The sequence below is a fragment of the Oculina patagonica genome, chromosome 9 (genome assembly GCF_052425735.1).
Source record: "Oculina patagonica isolate OP01 chromosome 9, crgOcupat, whole genome shotgun sequence".
Taxonomy (NCBI): domain Eukaryota; kingdom Metazoa; phylum Cnidaria; class Anthozoa; order Scleractinia; family Oculinidae; genus Oculina; species Oculina patagonica.
Genome location: NC_135766.1, coordinates 25,875,239 through 25,892,375, shown reverse-complemented (window position 1 = coordinate 25,892,375; position 17,137 = coordinate 25,875,239). Strand labels below are relative to the sequence as shown.

Genomic DNA, 17,137 nt, shown 5'->3' with positions numbered 1-17,137 from the left:
GAAATGATTGCTGTAGTGCAAACTGAGCCAGGTAAAACAGCAACAAACTAACACTGCCTCATCTTATTTTGGAAAAACTTCTTTGTGAGAAGCTGTGAGAGAAGTTACAAAAGAATAGCGAGATAGTGCAGGAGATTTCAAGATACAGACATGGTTTTGAAATATGTCTGGGCTCAGAAATGACCTTGGGAATATAACATTAGTATGGCCTCATTATTATGAGCTCATCACCGTTGTCGTCATCATAATAATTGTCATCATCATCACATTGTCATCATCACAATGATCATCAAGTCAGAAAAGCAGATGAGACGTCACACCCGAAAGTTAAACCAATAGAAGAGCTGAGAACCATCGCTGACCAAGGCCTGTTGTGTACAAAACTTGTGATTTCAGCTTTTTGAACCTCTTGATACCTGTGTACTTTCTATCTGTCAGAAAAACCAGTTAGCAAAGACATATTAAAAATCATGTTCACCCAAACAATTTAACTTCATGATGGCAGGGGTATTTTGCAGAACACAGAATGCAGAATGCAAAATGATGCCCTAACCAACAAATAAAAACTAACCACAAGCAAACCAGAGTGATTGTAAATGCTAACCACAAGCAAACCAAGGTGAAGCTAACTGCAAGCAAAGTAGAGTGAAAGCTAACAGCAAGCAAACCGAAGTGAAAGCTCGCTGCCATTGAACTGCCCGCAAACCATCATTCTGCATTCTGCAAAATACCACTGCCAAGTTCATGATGAAGTAAGGGTAAAGTTATGTGCAAGTTGAAGAATTTCTGTTGTTCCATTTCAACCAGGAAAAAAACATGCACCTCTAGAGGTACCCTACAATTTCTGGAAAAAATAATATTGCAGAATTTTTCAGACAATTTTGGTTTCAAACACGAATTTCCCAAACACTAGATATTTTTGCTAAATGGAAAGCATTCACTCCAATTTTTCAACATAAATTCTGGTTAAAATGTGAGAAAGGAGCTGGGAAAAAAACAGATTCTAAAGCTGTTTTAGCTAGCAGCCATGTTGTAGTTTGAACTGCAACATCTCGGGTAGAAAACTCATCGATAAATCTCTCCTGAACTGGCTTACTTAGTTGCAGATTACCTGTAACCAACCAATTATTACAGATTAAGATATTGAATATTTGTGGTACCAACTTCAAAAGAAGTTCAAGTGATTGTGTGTATCTCTTGTAAACAACTCATGGTAAAGAAAGATTATTGCATTAAATTCTGTCATGCCGGCAATAACTTCATTGCCCGGGGGGGGGGGACTCCTATATTAAAGGGACGGGGATGCTCGTCGGAAATTTTGAAAAGAACCCCTAAAAGAGACCAATATGGGTGTGGCTCAAGCTATTTGACACCCCTTAAAGATACCAAAATTCTGAAAAAAGAACTTATATTTGTATATTTCTTCGCGTGCAACCCTAAACGAGACCCTGACGGCTAAAAATATTGCCATTTTCCCCAGAACACCCTAAGCGAGACCCAAACTCCGAAATATATACCCCTAAGCGAGACGACGAGCATCCCCGTCACTTTCATATGGGAGTCCCCCCTCCCCCCCCCCCGGGCTTCATTGTTAAACAAGAAGCCCTAAGGCTTTACAGACGGGCCTGGTAGCATCAAGGGTCATTATTCCACTGCAAACATTTTCGTTATTTTCCTTCAATTATTCCTCTTCAGCCCCCGATTATTTCCTTTTGTTTTGTTCAACAAAAGTTTTTCCTTTATACAGGGTGTCAAGTTCCTATTTTTTCCTATTTTTTCCTATTTTTTGGCCTGCCTCCTATTTTCTCCTATTTTTTCATGAAATTCCTATTTTTTCCTATTTTTTAGGGTTTTCTCAGGTACACAGAAACATTGTGAAATAATTGAAATGAAATTGTCAATAAAATTGATAAATTCTACAAAAAACTGAAACTTCATGTCAAAAAAGACCGCTTTGAAGCCTTTATGAGTGATTTTCTTCTGAAACTCGTGCCCAGACTTTCTCAGTGCTTTTGATAGCATGCAAGATAGTGAGGATACTCTGATGCGAGAGAAAGAAGTAGTAAAAGCAGACTTGAAAGCGGCTGATGAACTAATGATGCCCTTTCAGCACAGCTGTCAACAAACAAACTGTTAATGTAGCCACAATGATGCTTGACACATGCTAAGACCAAGCGAGACCAAGCAATGCAAAGCTTGGAGAAAATAAGACAAAAGAGAAAACTTCTTTGACACTCTCAAAGAAAAGGCCATGTCCTCAACAGCAAATGCTGCCAAAAACGAGAGCAAAACAGTATAGTGTTGGACTTTTTGATTGTTGATTTTTCAAAGTCGTGGTTGGCTTTATTGTAAGAAAGACATACATTTGGTGAAAGTGAACATTATATTGTTTCGGTTTGTAAAAAAATTAGCTTTTCATTCTCATGCAGTTTTAAAGGTCTAATGACTTAAAGTAAAGGCATCTTGTGAAGTATCTAATGAAATTTGGAATCTGGTAATTGTTGTAGGACGAGTTGTGCTTGGTAACATTTGTTTATACGGCAATACATTGTGGATGTATGCCATTGTGCCTGTTAAATATTAAAGCGTTGGGTTGTGAAACAAAGTTGCTGTTGGGAGTGTTAAGAGGATAGAACTCAAAGAAATCCTCCTATTTTTTCCTATTTTGGGGTGAGAATTCCTATTTATTTCCTATTTTTTGGACATTGTCATTCCTATTTTCCTATTTTCTAAGTGCCGTTTGTCACTTGACACCCTGTTTATATCTTGTACAAGTCATTTCTAATTGCCTGGTTCTATTTTCTTTTGTGGTCTTAGCGAGGATTCCTTGTTGAGTTAAACACATACAAAATGTGTATTACGTATGTACCTAATTATAAAATCCTTCTTCCCCATCATCCCTGCCGCATGTGAGCAATTTTAAGTGGCCAATGAGAGATGGCCCGTAGTAAGCCAAACAGAATGAATGATGTAGAAAGCCATCACTAGAAAACAAGTGATTATTTTACCTCCGTCCCATGTCCCTTCCCCCATAAAGGCAATTTCAAGTGGCTAATAAAAGATGAGCCGTTCTTAGCCAATCAGAGTATGTGACCTTCAATACTCTTCCTACAAGAAAAAACAAACCAAAAGCAAGAGACAGGTGTAGACCGCTAGCAGCCTGGGCCTGTCTAATAAATTAACCCAAGAAAATTATCAAACATGCTGTAAAACGTTCTTGGCAGATTTTGACTACCGTACACCCAAGAAAAACAACACAAGGAGTTAACCCTATTCAGACCGGGCTTTTTTTGACCTTCTCTGACCGGGGGGGGGGGGGCTAATACACGACTAATACCGTAAAATTCCGGTTATAAGCCCCTCCGCTTATAAGCCCCCCCACTTATAGGCCCATCATCCTGGAAACAAAAAAATACATCCGATTATAAGCCCCCCCGGATATAAGCCCCCCTCTACCAGATGACAATACTGAATAGGGCTAAGTGTTGCTTTATTATGCGTTTTTAACTTAAAAACGTATTTCCATCAACACTCCCGTAGCTCGTTTCGAAACGTTTTTTTCATTCCGCTTATAAGCCCTCCCGGATATAAGCCCCTCCGCTTATAAGCCCACCCAAAACCCCTTACGAAGTTGTATAAGCCCAGGGCTTATAACCGGAATTCTACGGTATACGACTAATATACGACTTCTGGAAGGGATGTATTTATTAGATTAAAAACCAATGCTGGTTCTGCCCGGTTCTTTGGTGATTCATAGTAACTGATCGAATCGCACGGCCTTGCGCTAGCGATGTTTCATTTCAATCACAATGAAACTTATAGGATGTATTGTATGTCCGAATATCTTTCTTTTGGTATATGTCACTTGGGATGGTGAAAATTAAAACAGCCGCCATCTTGGATCCGCCATCTTGGATTTCAAAATTTTTCCAAAATGCCAGAAAACCACCCACAATTACTGCAAAGTACTCAAAATCAATAACAATGTGCTTTAAAACCGTAAAAATGTAAAAATAATTCCATTAAAGTTAATTTTTATTAACAGAAACACGCAAAATTACAAATTTGGGGAGACATGCCTGTCAAAATGCCGTTGCCATGGCGATGTCAAGTTCCTGACACATCATCTTACCCTACCAAATTATTGCCAGATAAATTTTAGGAAAACTCAGAAAGTTTGGCAGCGTTCGGTTGAATCTTAAAAAAGTTATAAGAGTTCAAAGTCACCGCGGGCCTCAAAAGCCCCCCCCCCCCCCCCCCGGTCTGAATAGGGTTAAGTTACCGATGGCCTCCCTACCCCTCTCCAGACAGGATCAAGATCGCTGATGCAAAACGGTATCAATAGAACAGCGGTATCTGCAGCCAGATTTCAAAATGGCGGATGGGTCTTCGTGTACCCTACAAGAAGAAGTGTTTGAAGAATGGCTAAGCTGTCGTATGAAACAGTTAGGGCTTGACGAAGACGTGTTTGGAAGTTATGTCACGGGGGTTTTGGATTCTGAGGAAACTGACGAAGAACGCAAAGATGCGTTGATTGGTATTCTGGAAGGAATGACGGTAATTTGGAAATTTTACACGTGCACGTGGAATTCAGTCCTATCGACCTTCAGAAATTGGAGATTTGAAAACCTGAAAAAAAAAAAAAAAGACCTGGAGATTCAAAGCAAATCATGATGTTAACTAATTTAATTATATTTATCCAAAAAACGCATGCCAATTTACCTTAAGAGCGTTTAATCCTATACAACATGAGCTTGCTGTCAAAACCTTGTTTGTCAAAACCAGGAGTTTACATGTGATTCAGATTGCAAGGGCTCAAGAGAAAAACTGTAGCTTGGCGGTGTGAGAAACGTTTAGAGATTTAACTCTGAATTGTCATTATTTGCATTTTTGAGGTTAAAAATTGGCTCAGCCATTGAAAAATCTTTAAAAAGAAGACTTTCATGTTTTATTGCATTGTCATGTCAGTGGAAATTTGAAAATAACCAAAACCACACTGTTTTTTCAGCCTGAATTGGTACAATTGTCCACAGGTAGTGGCAAGTAAACCCTAATATTTGGCACAAGCTTGTGCACGCAAGGGTTTGTTCAATGTTCATGCCACACCAAAGATATGCCAAGTTTAAGTCTATGCCAAGGCCCTTTACATGTATTATTCTTACCTTAAATAAGTCATCTGAATGCCAGTTAAAACCTGCCGACTACCATTATTTGCCAGTACACCATGCAATTTTGAAATTCACGCCAAAGATCTTCGGTGTAACCTACATAGAATTATGCAGCCTGGTGAACAGGAATATATAGAGACCCCGGGCTGCCCTGGCAACAGGGTATCCAACTTTTATCACTCTTATCATCAAACAGGAAAGCTATACTATACTCGATACTTTCCCTAGGTCTTCATCCTCAAGATACTCCCTCTCTTTATAAACTGCCTTTCAACCTTTTTGTACTTAAGAATGTTTTTCACTTGTCGCTGCAGGAGCATCCATTAGATGAACTGTGCAGTGAAGTTATTGAAAGATGGAAAACATCAAGAGCAGAAGTGTTACAGAAAAAAGAGCAAGTGAAAGGTACATGTCGCTTATCAATGCTTACTTAGATTACATCTGTTGACTCTGGAGAAAGACGTGAAGTGTAAAAACATGAAAAATAAATTCCTTTACTGACAGTCAGTGAGATCATTGAAGTGCTGATTAATGTTTGGAATTAAAATACTCATCCTTGTACAGCTAGTTGATCGAGCTAAAAGTGCAACATTTTCAAGACAAGCTCATTTTGTACAAGTACATCAATAACAGAACCATATCTAATGAAAACCTCACACTTAATACCAGTAATAAAGTCAATCTTAAGGGGCAAGGGAGGGGAGACACAGTGAACTCATGGTGTGCACACTGGACTCTGGATCAAGGGCCTGTGGTTTGAGCCCTGGCTGGGGCCAACTGTATTTTGTTCTTGGGCATTAGACAATAATTACTCACTCAGTGCCTTTCTTTACCCAAGTGAATGAATGGGTTCCAGCAAATTTTATGCTGGTAACCCTGCTTTGAACTAGTATCCTAAAAAAAGAAAAAAAAAGCAAACAGACAAAATAAAAAATTACAATAAGTTAGAATGTTGTCTTGGTAGCGGTTTAGAATTATTGTCTGTGCCGACATATCCTGGTTACAGTTCAATCTTTAACTTTGATATTATTCACTTGTAGAACAGAAAGCAGCAGAAAAGCAGAACAAACTGGCTCAAATAATGGAGAAACAAGCATCTACAGTGTGTACAACAAAATCAGCACAAGAGAAATCTGATGGTGAAATCAAGAAACTGCTTGTGGCTCAGTACGGCCATGAATCAGATGAAGAACTTTGATATCCTTTTAATGATTAAAGTCCTGTAATCCATCAATTTTTACCGAGTAAAAATTAAACATTTTTTTTTTCAAAATTCCTAAATGTTAATTTTAAAGTTACATGTCAACAAGAAATACTACTAAAACAAAACTAACCCACAAATACCAGCAAAAAAATGTTATGCCCCATAATGAAGCAATATAATAAGGTAATTATTTAGTTAACATCTTTAACTTTGTTCTACCGATGATAGTGATGAGGAGCCAGTTACTTCTACAGATAAAGATTCAGGTTGGTGGAAAGATATCATACAATCCTATCTAGAAATGAAAGGGGGAAAACCACTGACCAACCCACCCATTCACCCACTCACCCTCCTCCCACTTACCCTCCATCCCACTTACCAATGGAATTACTGGCCCATCCACCCACCCACTGACTCATCAATAGACTGACCCATCATTACACCCACTCACCCTCCCTCTCACTCACCAATGGACTTACTGACCCATTCACCCACCCACTGACTCGTCAACTTACAACTTACCAGATAAGTGGACTGGCTGAGCAACCCACCCACCCACCCCCACCATATTACCAATGGACTGATGACCCACCAACCCACCGACTAACCTACCCACCCAGTGATCAGCCCACTCACAGTTTTCATATTCAATACATTTATGTAAGAATAAATGAGGAAGAAACAGTTGCAAAACATACTGAGATTATTATTATTTCAAATAATTATTTCCATTTCTTCAACAGGGATGTTCAAGAATGTGAATGTTCAGTCAGTTGCAGACAGAGAAAAAGAAAAGAGAGATAAATTGAAAGAAGAAAATGATCAGAAAAAACAGCAAATAAAAGAGGCAAAGGAAAAGCAAAAACAGAAGGCAGATGATAGGAAGGAAAAAGAAAAGAAAAGAACGCAGAAAGGTGAAAGAAGAACAAGATGACATCAGATTACTTTTAACATTTGCCAAAACAGAACTTGGTTCCTTGGATTGTGTCAATTACAGGTTGTGTTAATTAAAAAAAAGAAAGACAATGACAACAGGGACAATGGATTAAAGAGAGTCATAATTCTACATGTGAATTAAGGTCAATGGGACTGGGTTCTAACAGTTTCTTATAAGTGGCAAAGTTGACAGTAGCCTGCGTATGCAAATAAGGGGCGGAAGCCAAAAAAGCAGCCCATCCGGGCAGGCGGTATTTCAACACCTCCTCCCCAAGCCACTCGCGGCTGCGCCGCTTGTTGTCGCGGCTTCGCCGCTTGCTTGTACGCGCTTTATAACCCCAAAATACCGCCAGCTACGCAGGCTAAGTTGACAGTGAAAATACACAAGCTATAGCTAAACCTCTTCCTTTTAACAAATATGGCTTATAAGTAAACAAATTGCCTTGTTTGGTTACTATTGGCTTTATTGTGTCTTTATTATGGTGCAATCTTTGTATTGAACTGAGTTTAAATTTATGTGTGGTTGCATCGAGCTTTGAACTCCTAGCAAGTCCATAGCTCTGGTCAAGATGGTTGCATCCATCTGCTATGAACAGTTGTGTAAGATGTATGCGTGCATAACAAAATGAAATAAGAACTGAAAGTATGAAGTTAACTTATTGAGACAAGACTATTGTTTGAAATATTATAACAGGTGCTGTTAACCCAGGGGGGGGGGGGGGTACTCCGGCTTGTAAATGACAGGGATGATCGAATGATTTTTTTGTGTTTGAAATTTTCGATTCCGGGATTTTTTTGGGTTAAAAAATTTGGCAAGTATTTTTTTGGGTGACTTGATTTAAATAGGGGATTTTTTTTGGGCATAAAAACGAACTTAAGTGACTTGGCGCGGCCTTAGCGTATTTATGATATGATGAATAAACAAACACAAGAGTTCAATTTTTTATGGTTTTCTTTGTGTTATATTATTGCCCCTCCTGGAAATTTAGGGGTAATTTGACAAGGGATTTTTTAGGGAGTTATTTTTGGTCCAGGGATTTTTTTGGGTAATGTCGGAAGACTTTTTGGGGTCCTGAGTTTTGCCTCCATTCGATCATCCCCATCATTTACAATCCGGAGTACCCCCCCTGGGGCTGTTAAAGAGTAAAGGATTAAGACTTAAAATATGTTTTTTTAGACAAATCATTTAAGAAAGTCACGTATGTTACAATAACACATGTTGTAGGCCTGATTGAGCATTTGAGAGTTGAAGCTTATAAAAATATAACACAAACAGCGGTGATAAACATTATGAAAAATCGCATTTTTTTAAACTTGACGTTTCGTATGCTAAGCTACATACATTTTCAAAAGTATGACTGTAAAATTTTGGCAACTATTTATATATTGTAATGAAAGGGGTCTGGAACCGAGATTGAGACAATTGATCTACAGCAGTAACTTAATATTTACATTAGGTTAATAAAGTAACAACCTCTCACTGCCGACATTGGCATTTAAAGAAGGTTGTAGTTCATGAATGTATAAGGTCTCTTTAATCTTGCAGTGGAGGTCAGTTTTGCCTGACGCAAGGATTTCAAAATGATCCCTTGTAAAGTTTAGATGTGTAATTTCCAGAGCTTTATGAGTAACCCTCATAGATTTCAATATTTTTTGTTTGTCTCATGTCGACAATAATAAACCGTGAACACATAGGGTGGTCTGCCTGTGTTGACAGGTTTCCAATTTGGCCCTTTAGTCTGAAATGGCACTGAGTGGGAAAAATTAAATGTCAAATATATATGTATTTCCTTCCCAGGGGGGTACTCAGGCTTGTAAATGACGGGGATGATCGAATGGAGGCAAAACTCAGGACCCAAAAAAATCCCTAAGCCTTCCGACATTACCCAAAAAAATCCCTGGACCAAAAATAACCCCTTAAAAAATCCCTTGTCAAATTACCCCTAAATTGCCAGGAGGGGAAATAATATAACACAAAGAAAACCATAAAAAATCGATTGCTCGTGCTTGTTTATTCATCATATTATAAATAAGCCAAGACAGCGCCAAGTCACTTAAGTTTGTTTTTAATACCCCAAAAAATCCCTATTTAAATCAAGTCACCCAAAAAAATACTTGCCAAATTTTCCAACCCAAAAAAATCCTGGAATCGAAAATTTCAAACCCAAAAAAATCCTTCGATCATCCCTGTCATTTACAAGCCAGAGTACCCCCCCTGTGATTTCCTTCTGCTTATCAAAATCAGGTCATTTGGAAATGTGCAAAACAAAATAGTAAATGATGTTGTGAAGAAAGTTTGAAAATAAATACATCCTCTTTACTGCTGAGATAGATGGGGTTGCACTGATTCGCACTGTTGTTAGCTCCTAGACCCCAGGCCCAGCAGAACACCTCATCCAAACTTTTCGAATAGCCACACCCACCTGGGTCTGAGCCACATCTGGCTCTCTGTTTCGATCTGTTTCGGGGTCTTAGCATCGGTCCCGGAATGGGTCTTGCTGTTTTACTGACCCACTTTGAACTCTATTTTAAAAGGCCCTACTATGAAGGGAGGGGGGGGTGTCAGTTGTCAAAATGTTGCTATCCCATGTCACCGTTTTAACAATACTTTATGCCTGCTGTCGAGAAATTAAAACAAAATTGTCAAACTAATGTCGTTTGTCGCGATTTAATTTTATAGATGTGCTGTAGCAACGGGTTGCATGCATGCATGCATGCAGCTTCAGTAACTACTTTGCCTTTTCCTTGGAGAAGCGTTGCGTGACGGCTCAACCGGTTTGACGGGTCACTGCATGAAATCGAGGTCCAGCTAAAAACAGCCCGGCCTGAACTCACGGCGTTCTTTTTCGTTAATTCAATATGGCCGCGACTTTAGCTAGTTTCTTTCACTTTTTACAAACAGTTAGAACGACTACAATGGTTAAATACGTCTATTTATTGATAAGTTTATTTTCTTTGCTATCCAGCCGAACGTTAGGAGATTCAAAAGGTAAGTAGGAAAACAAAATATTTGCAAAATAGAACTGGTACTGAGTCATTCATACACGACGCTGATGAATAATTCCTGTTTTATTTGTGTTTCAGAATTCAAATATGTTACATGTGGAAGCGTTTTAAAGCTGCTTAATCCAAAGCATAATGTTCGGCTTCATTCTCATGAGGTTAAATATGGATCTGGCAGCGGACAACAGGTGTGATTAGCTGTATTCTTATAGCTTGAGTGAATTTAAGATTAGTTTTCACTTGCCTGGCTTACTCCCAGCATGTTGCCCTGTTTTACTTGTATTTTATTTTTCAAGCGGAATTTTCAGAGCGAAAAACAGATCAATAAATTGTAGTAGCGTTTTCTTTACTTATTTGTTAGAAAGGTTGCACAACTTAATGGTATTTTTTGCCGTGACTAGCTCAGCTCATTCTAATCTCTTGTTTATTCAAGCACATGATGAAATCGTACGTGTAAAGTTCAGATTGAGTTTTAAAAATTTTAAGGTCCAGTCAGTTATTGAAATGGTTAGAGACACAAAAGGTTTTTGGTGGCAAAAATTATCGTTGAAGCTGCCAGTTGTATACAAGTATACAACTGTAAACAACTCTATACAAGTAAAAATTTTAAATGAGGTGATTTAATGCTTGTAAACTGTGCGTGGAGGCTTTTTATTCGTGCTTTGAGATTTCCGGTTGGTGGACTGGGGACAGATTTGTACACGGAAGTAAAACCTTTCCATGATGAATTATCGAGCTGATTGAATTGGTGTGTTCAGATTTCTAATTTTAGAAAATCTCGGGCAGTACTGCATTGAAACAGACCTTTGGTTCAAAGCAGTTTTTCTCTCACAAATCGTAGCTTCTGTGAAAACTTAACAAGGATGAAACATATAAATCTTGTAAGCTCAAAAATTTCCAAAAATATTGGGGTCATGCGTAAACTAAGCTATTACTTGTATACAGATGCTATTAAATGCCTATATTACACTTAAGTGTATCCATACATTCACTATGGCAATACTGTTTGGGCTAACAATTATCCCTCCAAATTGACTAGAATTATACTTCTTCAGAAAAGGGCAGTAAGAATTATAGCTAAAGTTGGATATAGGGAAAGTACAGCTGAAATTTTTAAAGAACTGAAGCTACTTATGGTTGATCAAATAAATGAATTGGAAATTTCAATGATGATGTTTAAGTATAATTCTGGGCAGGCACCTTATAGATTAAATCAATTATTCAAACCAAATCACATGGTACATAGTTATGGAACACGTAATAGAAATAACTGTTATGTTCCACATTAGTCATCCAGATTAGGTCAGTATTCCCTGTCATTTCAGGGACCAAAAATTTGGAACAGCATTGACAATAAGACAAAAGATATTAAGTCAATTTTTTCTTTTAAAAAGTGTATTAAGCAAAAATTTCTTTCTCAGCAGGGCAATGACGGTAGTGGCAAAGAATTCGCCAATTAACAATTCTTTCTTTTCAATCTTTATTGCTTCTTCAAAGAATTCTTCATAAGATTGTTGTTATCTTTTAATTGAATTGTAAATCAGTTTAAGTTATGTAATGACCTCTTAAGGGGGTCTACTATTTCAAGCATGTCTGCTTTTCTGTAGACTCCTCATCACTTTTGATTTGTTAAAAAATATTTATAAATTATTTATGCAAGTGATGGAAGTAATAAAGTTGAAGTTGTGGTTAATTATTGTTCATACAACAAGTGTAGAGAAGTGATTGGCTTATTTAAAAAAAAAACATGGTAAGCTGCAAAGAGAATGCTAGCAATTTAACTACAGATGTGCTTGAAATGATTTTTTCCCTTGATTACGGAGCCACAGAAGGGCAAAATGTTAACTGAAATCCAGATATGGCACAAGTAAATTTTACCTGGACACTGCTTCTCTAGAATATACTGTTTGTGATTTTAAATTTTTCACATTATTTGTCTTTTAAAGTATCAGGGTTGTAGTGTAAATAGAAGTAGTATTAGAACATACCATAATAGTATCAAATTCCATAAAGAATACCGACTTTTTAATATTATTTTGGATGTTTTAGTCTGTTACAGGAGTTGACAGTGTCGATGATGGCAACAGTTACTGGGTGTTAAGAGGGAAAATGGATGCTCCATGCAAACGAGGGTAAGCACAAAATGCACTTACGCTACCACTGCAGCATTCCTGACTTAAATTCAAGACATTTCATTTTGACATCTTCAAGAACCAACATGTTGACTGTGAACTTTATTTATTTGTACATGTTGATCCTGACATCAGTATTGTATATCCCATGATCTTAAACCTATTTGTTTCTGCAGGAGCCCTGTTAAGTGTGGAAGCACAATAAGATTACAGCACTTGGCAACAAAACGCAATCTTCACAGTCATCACTTCCAGTCACCCATATCTCATAATCAAGAAGTGAGTGCATTTGGTGAGAATGGAGCGGGTGATGAAGGCGATCACTGGTCTGTTGTTTGTGCAACAAAGTTTTGGGAACGCACAGATAAAGTCAGATTCAAACATTCAGCCACTAAAGCGTAAGTGACTAAAGCCTATAAATACAGTCATTTCTCATTGCTTCCCATGTTTAGGGCAAGTTTCTGTTAATGGTGACCAATTGTTCTTAAGAGATTACTGTATATAAATAAAAAATAAAATGAATAAATATGAATTTGCAGTGGCTCTCCATGGAGTAGCTGTTATTCCATCATTTCCTGATTAAATTGGAAGTTAGAAATGCTAATTTTAATATGTGGAAGGAAGACAACACAGAGGACCACAGTTATTATGAAACAAATACAGCATAAATGGCAAAAAGGTTGATGAAAAAGCCATTATTTGTAATGTGAGAATGTTTTAAATGTATTCTAATTAAGCTAAATAAAGAATAAATTGATCAGTATAAATTTGTACTTTGTTTTGTTCTTGTAGGTATCTGCATATTACTGGAGATCAGTTTGGCCGACCCATTCATGGTCAAAGAGAAGTCAGTGGCTACAGTTATCCTGAGACAGGCAATGAATGGAAGGCAACGGTAAGGACTGTGATGATCGAAAGCAGCTCACTGCATGTCACATGGTTAAACACAGCAGGAGGCAGACCATTTGGCTATTTACTAACTGTGGCCCAAAAGTTAAGCTCAGAACTGAAGTGAAAATTATTCTAAAGCCATTATTCACTCATTGCAAAACTTTAAACAACTCGCTCGTTGGCTGTACTCACTTGGTCGTTTTCCAAAGATTAGCAACAAGTGAATAAAAATCTCCACACAAGTCATTAAGTTGTACAAAATATCCTGAGTTTATTGACTAAGGCAAGTGAACAAGACATTCACAGATTTGGTACAAGGTGTTTGACAGTGGAACCATAATGCCTGTTCTTCTAATTTCTGTATACATGACACTTCTTTCACATCTAATATGCATTCTCTTTGTGTTTCAGGAGGGAATTTATGTGAAACCTAACAACTGATTATCAGCAAGGAGGATTCTGCAGTGCACCCTTACATTGATGTACTTAACAATGGGGCCGAGCTCCACGGACAAAACCAAACAATTTTATAAAGTATCAATTTGTAGCTTGGACTGAGTATTTTTCACACAGAACATTGTTAGATGAGACTTTAACAATAAAGAACTACTTAACTAGTGAAAGATGTGGATGTTTGGAGTTACAGATTTTCATTTCAAGGGATTTTATCTGATTGGTTTATGAAAACATGATGCAAAATATTTTGTAGGTTTTAAAATGTATGTGAAAGTGAGTTATGACCAAGCTCAATATCTGAAGCCATTCTAAATTCCAGCAGTAGTGTGAATTTCTCAGCAAATAAGTCAAGGCAAATTTGAACCATTTTCATTAGGCAACCAGATTATTGATTAACTTTAATACAGCTTTTTCTAGATGCTCAAGTTCTTTAGTTTGTTAATAAGCTCTTTGGAATAGTCCACAGTCCAGCAAGGGAAAGAAGGGGTGAGCCATTCTCCCCTGCTTTCTCTTAGCTTGTGTTAGTCAAGGCCTTTTTGCATTACCTCCTGTTCACCTATCCACTAGAGTCTATTTGCTGCTAAGGTTGGAATGTAAAATCTTAGAATCTTTAATATTCAACAGGGTTGTATTGTGAAAAATCAGAAGGGGGGGGGGGGGTGGTGGACAAAATCATTTTGGCGAGAAAGCAACCTTGCCCCATGTCCACAACAAACTCTCAAAATATGTTTAGTTATATTTTTAAAAACAAATCAAAGGAAAATGGGGGTGGCCCCCTCTAAACTCACCCACATTCAAATTGATCTTTGGTGCTACTAAACTGTATTGTCCAAGACAATGTTTTTCCCTCTTACACTGATAGCAGAAGGCCTTGAAAGAGTAAAACATTTTAAAGGAATAAAGATTTCAGCTTGTACAAGAATTCTCAGCTTTAAGCAGCTGCTGACTTGAGTCTCAGTGAATGTCGTGTTGTAGAATATCATGCACAGGTAAACTGGTCCAGGATTATCATATTCAAAACAATATGGCTGCGGCTTCTTATCTGTTGAGAAAGAGAGGACATTTAATTAATGTGACAAAGGCTTTTTTTTTGGTGTAGGGGGGGGGGGGGGGTTGCTTATAGAGCTGCATGCCACAATTGGCCCAATTTCAGTTATAGAAATTAAATACAGATTCCATAACCATAGCAACTTCCATACCTGAGAATGTGTCATTGAGGTAGAGCTCCCCTCCCACAGAAACTGTAAGTGGTAGCACCTAATAATAAAACAATACAAAATTAAAAAATGTTGCGTCTGTAATTACAGACTAGAGGAAGAATTGTCATCCAGGTTTATAAACAAGAGATTGATCGTGCTTCTTACATTCTCAGTATCCACGCTTGACACATTCACACAAACTGCAAAAAAAGAAAGTGAAATAAATATTCCCGCTTGATCTGAGAATTGCAGTATACCTCGCGAATTCATACGCACATGGAAACGCGTTAGTGCGCGTTAAAGAGATCTTGCGTGCGCGCGTGCAGTGATTTTGAGATGTGTTTTATAACAGACTTATTATGGTTGATTTTTCCTTACCTGTGCTACTAAATCTGTATACAGAGATGGCTTGACAGCACGAAAATGTCGAATTGCTGCTGCGATTCTCACAACCATCGTCACAGGGAGTTGTCGAGCTAATCGAATCTAAAAAATAATTACTGGCCTAGTCACAAGGCAAGTCACGAGACGACGAACAAGAATACAGAAGATTTACTGACCGATAGCATTCAGCTTGAAACTTGCAGCACAAGCAAGAAGCATGGTGACTCCACACAGAAAAACGTTTGCCGCCTCGTGGAAATACATCTGGACGATTTTAAGAAAAAAATAAAATATAATTTACTTCGAAGATGAATGACCTTTAGATACTGGAAGACAGCTTCTATTTCATGACGTTACTTCCGGTCTTGGCATGTAAAAGCTGATTGGTGAATGGAGCTAGCGAAAGGAGGGGAACTTCTCTGTTTAAAAGTTAAGTTTGATAGGGGAGGGGAAAGGGCTTAACGCTTACGGCACAATGACCGTGAGATGCGCTACACGTATTAGGCAAAGTTCTATCCGTGACACAGCCAAAGTGATCCGATCGATTACGTTCAGTCAGTAAACTCTCGAAAGACCAAAGTGTCGTTATACAGAAAATATAACCGGCTAAACCGGCCTTGAGGGAGCATCATTGTACCACTTGTGACGTCATCACCTTTCAAGACAGAAGATGTTTTCAATAACCAGTTGATTGACTAAGAAAACGTCCTTCAAAGCTCGCATGAACAAGCATGATGCAGTAAATTTGGCCAGAGATACCCACAATAAACGTATGAATTTATTTTCTCAAAACAAAACAAAAATTCAACTTTCCTACGTGAAATAACTAAAATCTACTGAGACGAGCGGTCCGAACGGACAGTGTAGTGTTTGAGAGAGTTGTCACGTGACTCGTCACCAGTCGAGCTTGTATGTCTGGCAATTGTCAGACGAGACACGTCTGTCATGTTATTTGAGAACATGATCTGTCTAAAGAAGAATTTCACCCAACACCGTAACAGCGGTTTTTCATATCTTGCAGTAAATAAGGGAGGTAGTTAATGGCATCACTTATCAAACTATTGATTTTGTTAAAAAAAAACTTAAGCACATCACCTCAGTGACTAAAGAAGGTAGCTTACTTACTGAAAATAATTCGAGTCATCCTGCCACGTTCTTTAATAACGTGATCTGTCTAAAGAAGAATTTCCCCCAACACATTGAAAACGGTTTATCAGATCTTGCAGTGACTTAGGGAGGTAGCTAGTTAAATGGCATCATTTAGCAAACTATAAATTTTGTTAAAAAAAACTTAAGCACATCACCTCAGTGACTAAAGAAGGTAGCTTTTGTACGGAAAATAATTAGAGTCAGCCTCGTGACATTCTTCAATAATGATGTCCGTATGAACTTGCTACCAGGCTGACGTCTCAGCAAGCTCAAATTTTAATCACTCACTGCTAGCTAGCTCTCTCCTCCGCAGAGGCTTCTTTAGTGAGCGAAGGCGAAAAACACGGGGGAAAGAAGGGGAAAAACACAGTGTCCCCCGCGCGCTTTCGTTTCGTTTCTCTCCAGGCTCCGCGCGCTTACTTTTCACCTCTCCCCATTTCCCAGCCCAGTTAATCCTTTATAAGTTTTAAATGTCCTCTCATTTTACTTCCGGTATCTCCGGAATCCAATCTGCTTGCGCGATTACTCACGTGAATCTGTTGCCATCTCACTGAGTTGGGCACTAACTATAAGTTTTTTAACAGTTTATTTTGGTGCAGTACATTTATCTTATGT

The 17,137-nt window shown here is 38.1% G+C and overlaps 3 protein-coding genes across 3 annotated transcripts; 2 read left to right on the top strand and 1 right to left on the bottom strand.

The window, feature by feature from the left end:
- The first annotated feature begins 3,341 nt into the window (after window positions 1–3,341).
- Window positions 3,342–9,003, top strand: LOC144666059 (coiled-coil domain-containing protein 43-like). The gene is made up of 5 exons (XM_078527412.1): window positions 3,342–4,557; window positions 5,483–5,573; window positions 6,209–6,365; window positions 6,592–6,638; window positions 7,116–9,003. The coding sequence occupies exons 1-5, from the start codon at window positions 4,375–4,377 to the stop codon at window positions 7,304–7,306; spliced, it is 669 nt and encodes a 222-aa protein (XP_078383538.1). The 5' UTR covers window positions 3,342–4,374; the 3' UTR covers window positions 7,307–9,003.
- Window positions 9,004–10,141: 1,138 nt separating this feature from the next.
- On the top strand, window positions 10,142–13,957 carry LOC144664599 (stromal cell-derived factor 2-like). Its single transcript, XM_078525717.1, has 6 exons — window positions 10,142–10,297; window positions 10,393–10,499; window positions 12,361–12,443; window positions 12,620–12,841; window positions 13,236–13,338; window positions 13,746–13,957. The coding sequence occupies exons 1-6, from the start codon at window positions 10,168–10,170 to the stop codon at window positions 13,773–13,775; spliced, it is 675 nt and encodes a 224-aa protein (XP_078381843.1). The 5' UTR covers window positions 10,142–10,167; the 3' UTR covers window positions 13,776–13,957.
- LOC144664600 (uncharacterized) lies at window positions 13,581–15,683 on the bottom strand. The gene is made up of 5 exons (XM_078525718.1): window positions 15,550–15,683; window positions 15,368–15,475; window positions 15,155–15,189; window positions 14,990–15,047; window positions 13,581–14,832 (listed from the first exon to the last, which is right to left on the bottom strand). The coding sequence occupies exons 1-5, from the start codon at window positions 15,635–15,637 to the stop codon at window positions 14,606–14,608; spliced, it is 516 nt and encodes a 171-aa protein (XP_078381844.1). The 5' UTR covers window positions 15,638–15,683; the 3' UTR covers window positions 13,581–14,605.
- Window positions 15,684–17,137: the final 1,454 nt, after the last annotated feature.

Excerpts from the sequence above, each read along its gene's own strand:
- LOC144666059 (XM_078527412.1), top strand. The coding sequence starts at position 4,375 with ATGGCGGATGGGTCTTCGTGTACCCTACAAGAAGAAGTGTTTGAAGAA. Across the intron at positions 4,558-5,482 it reads GTATTCTGGAAGGAATGACG|GAGCATCCATTAGATGAACT; the intron begins GTAATTTGGAAA and ends TTGTCGCTGCAG. Across the intron at positions 6,639-7,115 it reads TTCTACAGATAAAGATTCAG|GGATGTTCAAGAATGTGAAT; the intron begins GTTGGTGGAAAG and ends TTTCTTCAACAG.
- LOC144664600 (XM_078525718.1), bottom strand. The coding sequence starts at position 15,637 with ATGTATTTCCACGAGGCGGCAAACGTTTTTCTGTGTGGAGTCACCATG. Across the intron at positions 15,190-15,367 it reads ATACAGATTTAGTAGCACAG|TTTGTGTGAATGTGTCAAGC; the intron begins GTAAGGAAAAAT and ends CTTTTTTTGCAG. Across the intron at positions 14,833-14,989 it reads CCTCAATGACACATTCTCAG|ATAAGAAGCCGCAGCCATAT; the intron begins GTATGGAAGTTG and ends CTTTCTCAACAG.
- LOC144664599 (XM_078525717.1), top strand. The coding sequence starts at position 10,168 with ATGGCCGCGACTTTAGCTAGTTTCTTTCACTTTTTACAAACAGTTAGA. Across the intron at positions 10,500-12,360 it reads GATCTGGCAGCGGACAACAG|TCTGTTACAGGAGTTGACAG; the intron begins GTGTGATTAGCT and ends TGGATGTTTTAG. Across the intron at positions 12,444-12,619 it reads GATGCTCCATGCAAACGAGG|GAGCCCTGTTAAGTGTGGAA; the intron begins GTAAGCACAAAA and ends TTGTTTCTGCAG.